Here is a 10840-nt window from a genome sequence, read left to right as displayed (position 1 = left end):
GACCTCCCTTAAGAAAATGGAAATATTCTATTATCAAAGGATATAATGAATATTTCCAAATCCTAAGAAGGGAGGCACGACCTCTTCTATAAATATAGGATTCTAAACCTAAAGAAGGAGGGGGAGAGACGTCCATAACCAGAGCTCACGAATTCTAGAGCCGCCAAGCAAGATTTTACACATAGAAGACCTTCTTCTCGGACAAGCCTAGGAGAGGCTGATCCCGGCGGTTACTATCGACCAGGGGGAGATATATGCTCCCTGCAGCACGTCTACAACTCTACTGACTGGCTGAGGTCACGATATCCAGCTCATCAGCCGGGTCCATCCATGTTCACCGAAGCACATCGACGCTCCATGCTCACTGCAGCATATCGACAGGTTTACCATCTGTTCGGGCTATGTGCCCCCTAGAACAGATGACTCCTCAAACTTACAGAGCTACGTGCTCCTAAGGCTACGTGCCCATTAGGCCATGTGCCTGCTAGAGCCCCGTGCTCCCTAGGCCACGTGCCTCCATTAGGCTACGCGCCTCCATCTAGGCTCCGTGCCTCCACATGCATGAACTACGAACGGCTTGATCCCTCACTGAAGGGTACGTAGGCAATCCCCCCTGAAGGATGCAGCTATAAATCCCAAACGTCTTCCTCGGTTCCTCAAGGACCAACCTTGGTAACCGGAACCCTCAACTACAAATCAGGAGCCACCCAGGGACCGACCCTGGAGTCGCGACCATCAATTGCAGACCTAGAAGACCCTACGATCTTCACTACAGACAGGCGGTTCCTGCCTAACAACCGACATTTCTTACTGCTACTAAGGAACTAATGACATATACCAGCCCATACCCGTATGGCACTACCCTCAGAGCAGGATCTCCTGGCTTATCCACGACCGAAGCAGGAGAAAGTACCACGACGAACAGTCTCCCTCTTCCTATCATTCGTTAGTGCTGAGCACGAATCACTTGTACACAAAAATCCCCTAACAGTATGGTGCTAGAAGGAGGGGCAGTCATATACTACTTGATGATGGTGATAGGCGGAAGAGACATCACATCCATTCCTTCAGAATATTTCAACCCCAGCCATCTAGGGGCAAGAAACGACGTATTCTCACCAGATCTAAACCTCACACAGCTGGAAACACCTCTTCAAGGGAGGATAACACAACGCTAAACAGAAGTAACAAGATCCAACACAGGAATTACCAACTGGTTCTGGGTCCTATCCTCAGATCAGACTTCCTGCAGTCCCTGGTTCCTGCTGGTTCCGGGTCCTATCCTCAGATCAGACTTCCTGCAGTCCCTGGTTCCTGCTAGTTCCGGGTCCTATCCTCAGATCAGATTTTCTGCAGTCCCTGGTTCCTGCTGGTTTCGGGTCCTATCCTCAGATCAGACTTTCTGCAGTCCCTGGTTTCTGCTGGTTCCGGGTCCTATCCTCAGATCAGATCCCCGCAGTCTTCGGATCTGCCGGTTCCGGGTCCCAACCCAAAGCCGATGTCTACAATTATTGACTCCTGCTGGTCTTGGATCTTCACTACAAGTCTCAACAACCTTCGGACCAATGGGGGCAGCCATCACCAAGCAAGCCCTAGATGACATCCATACTTCCAGACTCCCAACTCCGCCTCATATGAGAAAGATGCAAGGTTCTCAAGCGGGACACAACATTTTCCGCCCGGGTTTACAACTTGGACGAATTCTAAAGACAGGAGGAGTCAGAAGAAGAGCTCCTGGAAATACCACAGGCGTACCAGGCAACCACAAAGAGGTAACCGGAGAACCACCTTTCTCTTTAGGCTTTAGAATCTAAGTGGTAGTGGAATCCTAGATAAGCCTAATAGCTGGGTGGATAGAACGCCTTTTAGTACTCATCAACTTCCATTGGAGTTGTTCCCCGAAAGGATCCCTGCCCAAGCACCGGGAACACTGCTTCTCTGTGTTCTGCAAAGGAGCCGAAGAAAAACGCGAACTCTACATCAAGACATGCTGGCCTTCTGATTCCTGGGTCCAATTAGAGCAAAGGAGAGTAAAAGAAGCCCAAGAACACACATTCCAGCTACTATTCATCTCTGGGTTCCGGGTTCCAGCTTCCAGGTCCCAGATCCCAGGTCCCGGATCCCAGGTCCTGGATCCAGGTCCCGGGTCTCGGGCTACCCACCTTACATGGAGGTGAAATCCAATGGCTCCACGAAAAAGTAAGCTCCGACCACCTTACTACCGCTTTTTCCCGGCAACGAACCCTGATATACCTCTAAAGGAAATAAAGGCCTTTTACCCCCTACAAACTCCCGGGGAAACTCAGGATCCGTGCCTCTCCAAGTCTCCAAGACTGCACCCCTCGACAAGTTGTAAGAAACGGAAATTCCCAGTGAAGGAGTCAAGAATACGCCAGTCTACAAGGAAGTAGGTCCAAGGCACGTACCTTCCTGAACTTCTACGAAAGAGATAATTGAGAGAAAAGAGGGGGCAAACGAGTTAACACTCAACCCAAGGGGCACACATGCGTCAACAAATCTTGTTGGCTTGCCAACTAAAGGGAGAATTCAAGACAAAGCGACGGGTCATTTAGTGACATCCAAGAAACGCTGAGAGTGGCTCACCTAAGCGGGAACAGAGAGCAGCCAGAAGAAGTTACTAAACGACATCGACAAAAAGAGAATATCTACAGATCCTCATATGCCAGAGCACTAGTTCCAAGGAGCCTCCAGGTTCTCAAGGATAAATCTACTAGTCCTCCAAGAGAAGTAGCCTCCACGCCTCAACAAAGATCTGCATTCCTCCAAGGTCCTGTTACAGGTCTAAGGACCCTGTATCCAGCTGACGAATGTCAAAGCTCACTGAAGCATCAGCAAGTCCATCTCCGTCGAACCCTACATCACTGGGAGAAACCTACATGGGTTACAAGACCAGAAAGCAAATCTTGTCGTCCACTGAAATACAAGATCAAGGTCCCGAATCCTACAAGATCACCTTCGAACAGGTCCGAAACATGGAAGTACTCATCAAGACCCCGGTCTACCATCTGGAAAAATGACTCTCCTCCAGGTTCTAACACGGTCCATGCCTAAGAAGTAATCAGAAAAAGGGAAGCAGCGCTCTGTCCACTATAAGCATGTTGAAATGGAACTACTCCGGTTGGCCAAATTACACATGTTATCTCCCGACTTCACCCATGAAATCGAAAGATAAGGGGCAAACTATTGGGAGTAAATAATTTTGGAATATACTACTCTTGTTTCCGGGCAGGACCCTGGTCTCCATACACCGGCATGAAGAAGTTCCGACTTCGACTACGAAGCTCCGACTCCGACCTCTGCTTCTATCCTTAACACCAGGTAAAAATGAAAGGTAAAAACTTTCCAAAATCTTACGCAAACGCAATGTACTGTATTCAAACTCAGAGTTTGTATAGGGAGCGACAATAACAATGGGTATGAGAGTTAAGGCAGGAATAGGTCTGATCAACCTGAGTATGCTTGTCAAAACTACCTATAACCCCGATTTATGCCTAGAGCCATATCAGGGCCCCATAAGCAAGAGTACTGTGACACCTCCGGGTTAATTCAGGGAGTTTGCATATTGCATAAGTACTGCCACGTGCAGGGAGCAATACATAAATTCCTGCTTCTCCTGACGTGGAAAGCAGAAAAAGCCTGGCACTTGGGTTTCCGAATCTATAACCAGCACCCCTAAGTCTGATAGTGGCTTTCTGCATAGAGCAGCATGCAGCACGGGAACTCGATAGTGACCAGCTTCCGAGCGGTAGAATGCGAAATCCCAACAGGTACCGGTAGTGGCCTCACCTAGGATGGCAGAATACAGTCCCTTAAAATACAAATCAAATACCCCGGGTTATTAAGAACTTTCGGGTCCCCATGCAGTCACCGGGTCCTGAAAAAATTCCTTCAGGACCTGGAAAAGGTAAACCTCCAGGTTCTTTATAACCCCCGGGCCCAACAACGACCTCAGGGTCTGAAGGAACCTCCGGGTTCCCAAACGACCTTCGAGTCAAGAAGCAACCTCCAGGTTCAAAACGACCTCATGGTCCTAAATATGACCTCAGGGTCTAGAGGAACCTCCGGGTTCCCAATCGACCTCCGGGTCCCTAAACAACCTCAGGGTCCTAAATACGACCTCAGGATCTAGAGGAACCTCCGGGTTCCCAATCGACCTCCGGGTCCCTAAACGACCTCCAGGTTCCCAATCGACCTACGGGTTCCCTAAACGACCCAAGGGTCCTAAATACGACCTCATGGTCTAGAGGAACCTCCAGTTCCCCATCGACTTCTGGGTCCTCACTCAACCTTCGGGTTCTAAAGGCGATCTCCGGGTCTAGGGCAGCCTCTGGGCTCCAGAAACGACCTTCAGGTCCCAACAACATCTCCGGATTCTGAAGTAGTACAACGGTTCCGTAGGATCCCAGGATCCTGCCATTAAATACCCGGGTCCCTAAGAGAGACCAGCTATCTATTCGGAAAAATTCACGAGTAACCTATCTACTGAAGGTGGAATGTGAAGCATCCCTATACTCCAGGTTCACGAGTCTAACACATCTTGTTCCGTCTTTAAGACTTCCCAAAGGATAGCTGGGCGGCGCAAAAAATGACACTGCTCCAAAAAAGCCTACCTAGCAATCAACGAGAGTCTACCCGACGAAGACGACTTCAAGTTGAAAAGATATACGGGAAGGTCCCCTTGAAGGTCCACACAACCATCAGGTTCCCGGAAAAAAATCCTTATAACCTAAGGGTTCCTGGACTAAGGTCCATGCAAGCAATGGGTTCCCTGACTAAAGTCCATCCAGCCTCCGGGTTCCTGGATGAAAGTCTATACAACCTCCGAACACATCCTCGAACCTATGGGTTTCAGAAAGATATATCTCTAAACCTCCAGATTTTGGGAGAGCATGCCTAGGATCCTCTGGGTTCCATGAAAGCACGATGCAAGGTCATCCCAACATTGATGGTGGCTTACCTCCGAGGGGCAGATTGCAATACTACATAGTTGAGAGTGGCCAAGGGTCAATGGGAGAGTTCAACCAATGTTTCCACCTTCTTTATTTGGCAAGGAAACTACTGCTCGCGCAAACAACCTGTCCAGGAGATCTACTCCGGTACCAAGAATCAACTAGGTTATCTCCAGGCACCAAGATGAACATGCTGAATGTCCCCTCGGCCAAAAGTCAAGGTACAATCCAGAGACGAGGCAAGAACCTACAGCTACAACATCAACACCAAAGGAGCATCAAGTATGCTAAACGCAGCAAGGAAACCGGCACGAAGACCCTCCTGAAAGTCCATTACAGCCTTTACAAGCTCGAGAGGCACAAGCAAGGCCAGTATAATCAAGCGTGAGGATCCACAGTTTCGGCCTTCGGGTCTTATTCAATCTCTTCGTCCTCCTGATCCTTAGCCTCGCCAAGATTCTCCCTCTCAGAATTCCTGGGTACTGACCCATACACTCCTCCACACGATTCGTGGAACCAGATAGCCCTGCCTGAGCTGAGGCCGAGTATAGCTACAGAAGCCGCACAAGCACCTGGGGTATGATCAGAAGCATCACCCTTTATGCCGATGTTCAGGCTTCTCCATCAAACTTTCGGCCAACTCCGGCATATCCCCACCATGGGGGCAATGTCTCATCTTCATAAAGCAGAAGAAGAAAATCTTACAAGTCATTCGAATCAAAGGTCATACATCTCCAACCAAGCTGCAAATCCTTTTACACCGAGCGCAAGTGCATCTGAGAACGACCGACAAGGCAGCGTGATACTACGGTGAAACTTATAAAGTCCTATGAAGAAAGTCATGTTATTTCCTGCCTTCAAACATGAAGCCAGAAAATAAGGGACAAATTGTTGGGGAAAAATATTCCATGAAGAGATTACTCTAGCTTCCGTCTTCCAGGTTCCTGCCTCTGGGTCCCGGGTCCTTGTCTCCGAGTCTGGGACCTTCCTCCGTCTTCCAGGCCAAGTGATTTCTCCTGCCTTAAGATAAATGGAAATCTTCCATTTATCAGGTAACCAGCTTGGGCAAGAAGGATTCTCCCTAAATCTAAGAGAAAGAGGAAGTATTCCAATACATACGACCTCCCTTAAGAAAATGGAAATATTCGATTATCTAAGGATATAATAAATATTTCCAAATCCTAAGAAGGGAGGCACGACCTCTTTTATAAATATAGGATTCTAAAACTAAAGAAGGAGGGGGAGAGACGTCCATAACCAGACCTCACGAATTCTACAGCCGCCAAGGCAAGATTCTACACATAGAAGACCTTCTTCTCGGACAAGCCTAGGAGAGGCTGATCCTGCCGGTTACTATCGACCAGGGGGAGATATATGCTCCCTGCAGCACGTTTACAACTCTACTGACTGGCTGATGTCACGATATCCAGCTCATCAGCAGGGTCTATCCATGTTCACTGAAGCACATCGACGCTCCATGCTCACTGCAGCATATCGACAGGTTTACCATCTGTTCGGGCTATGTGCTCCCTAGAACAGATGACTCCTCCAACCTACAGATCTACGTGCTCCTAAGGCTACGTGCCCATTAGGCCATGTGCCCGCTAGAGCCCCGTGCTCCCTAGGCCACGTGCCTCCATTAGGCTACGCGCCTCCATCTAGGCTCTGTGCCTCCACATGCATGAACTACGAACGGCTTGATCCCTCACTGAAGGGTACGTAGGCAATCCCCCCTGAAGGATGAAGCTATAAATCTCAAACGTCTTCCTCGGTTCCTCAAGGACCAACCTTAGTAACCGGAACCCTCAACTACAGATCAGGAGGCACCCATGGACCGACCCTGGAGTCGGGACCATCAATTGCAGACCCAGAAGACCCTGCGATCTTCACTACAGACAGGCGGTTCCTGCCTAACAACCGACCTTTCTTACTGCTACTAAGGCACTGACGAGTATACCAGCCCATACCCGTATGGCACTACCCTCAGAGCAGGATCTCCTGGCTTATCCACGACCGAAGCAGGAGAAAGTACCACGACGACCAGTCTCCTTCTTCCTATCATTCCGTAGTGCTGAGCACGAATCATTTGTACACAAAAATCCCCTAACAACGACCTCACCCGCGCAAGAGCAAGAACCAACGACCATGACTCAGACATCGCTCAAGAACAAGAAGAAGAGCAAACAAACCAGCGACACACCAGGCGCATACCCGCGAAACTCGCGGCCCAGATTCAAAAAAACCTCTTCAGAGACTCAGAAACACCAGCACAGAAATAGACGGTGCCGCCCCCTGATCAAGACCAAAATAATCCGAAGGATGCAGACCGAGACAAAGCGATAAAGGAATTACAAGCGACCCTGGAGGACATAAACTCCTGCGTACATCAGGACGCAAGCGCGGCCCCAGAAATAGACCGCATGCTGAAAGAAACTCAATACTCCCCGTTCACCGCCATAATCTACAATTAACCGATAAAGCACGTAGGAAAAATAAAATTCCTGTTGGGGTCAAAATCGGTCACGACGGAATCAATGTCTGAAAGTCCGTTGTTGGGGTCGAAAACGGTTACGACCAAGTTAACGTCCAAATCCCTGCAGAATACAAGTATGTCTTTCCGCAACAAATCATGCTCGGTCAAGAAAACGTTGCAACGTATGTTCCCGAGATAAAGCTTCGTTCGAATTCAATTTAGATCAAACATAACGCAGACCAGCTACGGATAGGTCCGAGTATGACGATCAGAACACGGACGAACCAAGCTCGGTCATTACGCAACTACCACACATGCACGCTGTCCGGTTGTTACGTAGCGACCGAGCGTCCGTTCCGCTCGGTCGTTACGTAGCGACCGAGCTCAAGCCAAGCTCGGTCGCTACGTAGCGACCGTGCGTCTGTCCCGCTCGGTCGCTACGTAGCGACCGTGCGTCTGTCCCGCTCGGTCGCTACGTAGCGACCGAGCTCGAGCCAAGCTCGGTCGCTACTTAGGGACCGAGCGTTCGTCCCGCTTGGTCGCTACGTAGTGACCGATCGTCCGTTCCGCTCGGTCACTACGTAGCGATCGAGCTCTTCCGAAACGTCGATAGACATTAGTCCATGCCTTCTCGTCTACCCTTCGATGCTTTCTCCCGAAAACCGTAGCGAACTCATTTCATGTTTCCCGCCATTCTAAGTCATTGATCAAACTTTACAGTAAAAACCGCGGAAAGTTCGTTCTTTATCGAAAGAAGCCGTAATAAACGCTTCGAGTCAGAAGACGACCCAAAGGGACCTAAGACATGACTCGAGGCCCAACTTACGATTTCTTAACCAACAGCCCGTAAGCCGCATGACGGTTTACGCTTGGTTCGCAAGGAAAGATAAATGTCAAGTTTCCGCGGATAAATACCAAATTTTGAAGATAATTACGAAGATCGGGAAAAATGGAATATCTCCATTTTTATGCTATGACGGCTTAAGGGCAGAAGAGGAAAAGCGTAAACCGACCTAGGAGCCAGTATATAAGTAGTCCTAGGCGAGAGGCATGGGAAGAAACTTTTTCGGAGCAAACTTAGCACTTAGAGCGATTTAGGCATATTTCCGTTTTTGTTATTTCGAGCTGCGACTCAATTAGGTTAAGCCGTCTTAGGGTTGCTAGAACTAGGAATCTCGCCGACAGCTCTCGGTCCCAGGCTTATACCTTATTGTAACGCTCAAACACGGATTCGGAATAAGATCTTTTTTGCTCTCTTTTTACGATTTTTGTACTTTGTCGTTGATTTCTCGTGTTCTGATTGCTTAGCGTGTGGTATTAACAGATCTCCGGGACCTCTGGGAAATTAGGGGTTTCCTAGTTTCCTAATTTAAACGGAAATCGACAGTGCAAATTTCGGTTCCCACAATTCCCGATCTACGACGGAAACTCAGATCCCCGCCAATACATGATCGCGTTCACCATAGTTATGGGACGAACCAACTTCGCCCCGGATGAAAAAGACGCCGGATATTGCCAGCTCTTCGTAGAGAACCTCAGCGGACATGCCCTCAGCTGGTTTTCAAGACTTGAATCGGGCTTAATCGACAGCTACCAGGAACTATCTACGGCCTTCCTCAAAGACTACTCGATAGACATCGAGAACGGGGTGTCGGAAGCAGATCTCTATACCCTCTCCCAAGAACGAACCGAATCCCTCAGGAGCTTCATTGGAAGATTTAAAACGATAGTATCCCGCGTGAAAGTACCAGATAAAATAGCTATCACGGCGCTGATCAACGCTTTATGGTATGAATCAAAGTTGCGCGAAGACGTCAAGACAAACAAAACTCAGACGCTTGAAGACGCACTGCACCGATCCAACCTGTTCATCGAGCTTGAGAAAAATAAGGAGGCCATGGCAAAAAAACACGCAGCCACCAAAACAACCGTAATAAAAGACAAGGCGAAAGAAGAATGCCGCGAGTCGCAACATCGATCGGAAAGCGAACGAAAGAGGGAAGAAGGGAACCGAAAGGCACATAATTTCCATGTCAGCGACGCACAACGACCACCTCTTCCAAGGCAACCTTGGAACAAGTGGTCCCGAGAAGACGACCCAACGAGGTATTGCGAGTTCCACAAAAGAAACAGACACTCAACAATGGAGTGCAGACATTTGCAGGAATACTTACTCAGGAAATACTAGAGGGGTGAAATCAAACCATCAGACAACAACGGAACCAAAACCGAAGGGATAATTACCGAAGGACGTCACCAAAGAGAGAACCACCCCATACGGAGCGTGAAATAAAAAATGAGCGCACGGAGATAAAATCTCTGAAAAGGGAGCGACCAGAGGAATGAAGAGAAGACAACCTCCCCCCTCCGCCAAGAAAACGAGTCAACATAATAATGAGAGGGACCCCTCAACCACCGAGAGTAGCCGCAATTGCCGAAGGACCAGTAGCAGCTAAGAACAATACCACCAACAGCCGAAGCAAGCATCTCCTGGTCATCTTCAATAACCAGGATACCACGGGATTAGACGCCTCGCACAACGACCCACTGGTAATCACACTAACCATCACCGACTGCGAAGTATCTCGAATTCTAGTAGACACCGGAAGCTCCGTCGACGTAATCTTCAGGAAAACACTGATAAAGATGGAAATAGATGAAAGCAGCATAAAACCCGAAAGAAACCCCCTGATCAGCTTCGCAGGAGACACCACTGTATCAGAAGGAATCGTCAAGCTTTCGGTGTATGTGGGGAACACGGGCAAAATGGTGAAATTCACGATAATCGATACACCAACCATTTACAACGCGATCTTCGGAATCCCCTGGATCCACTCCACGAAGGCAATACCATCAACTTACCACCAGTGCGTCAAGATCCCGCTGAAAGATGGAATATGCACATTTAAAGGGAGCCAAAGCGCATCTATTGCCTGCTTCGTAACGAAACGGAAGACCAGGGAACCAAGAGGATGACCAGATGATCATGACAAGAACGTAAAGAAGAAACTCCGACGACGCAAGAAAGCATCCGAAAAAGGAGCCGAAATCAAACACGTCACAATCGGAAAATGAGTCGGCGACCCCCAAAGCGAAATAAAAACCCCAACAGAGAAAGAAGAAAACACCTATCAGACGCCAAGAACCGAAGGACCATCACCACCGCCCAAGAAAGACTCGATGAAAGAAACTCCGAACACCGCCAGCTAAAAATACGCGAAAATAAGCTCGACCCGAGCTCGCGGAATAAGCATCACAAACGAAAACGCTTATCCCCCGAGCTCAAAAAAAAAAATCCGCATGAACTTCGTACGGCTTTATCCCCCGGGGTACGTAAACCCACGAAAAGGGTGCAGCCACAATACCACCTAAAGAAGAAATGCTCTTGGCGAAGGGC

General features: G+C 48.8%; 1 protein-coding gene across 1 annotated transcript; it reads left to right on the top strand.

The window, feature by feature from the left end:
* Positions 1-8890: 8890 nt before the first annotated feature.
* On the top strand, positions 8891-9631 carry LOC106384539. The gene has a single exon (XM_013824489.2). The coding sequence runs from the start codon at positions 8891-8893 to the stop codon at positions 9629-9631; it is 741 nt and encodes a 246-aa protein (XP_013679943.2).
* Positions 9632-10840: the final 1209 nt, after the last annotated feature.

The sequence above is a fragment of the Brassica napus genome, chromosome C3 (genome assembly GCF_020379485.1).
Source record: "Brassica napus cultivar Da-Ae chromosome C3, Da-Ae, whole genome shotgun sequence".
NCBI classification, from domain to species: domain Eukaryota; kingdom Viridiplantae; phylum Streptophyta; class Magnoliopsida; order Brassicales; family Brassicaceae; genus Brassica; species Brassica napus.
This window is presented reverse-complemented; position numbering and strand designations above follow the sequence as displayed.

Excerpts from the sequence above, each read along its gene's own strand:
- LOC106384539 (XM_013824489.2), top strand. The coding sequence starts at position 8,891 with ATGATCGCGTTCACCATAGTTATGGGACGAACCAACTTCGCCCCGGAT.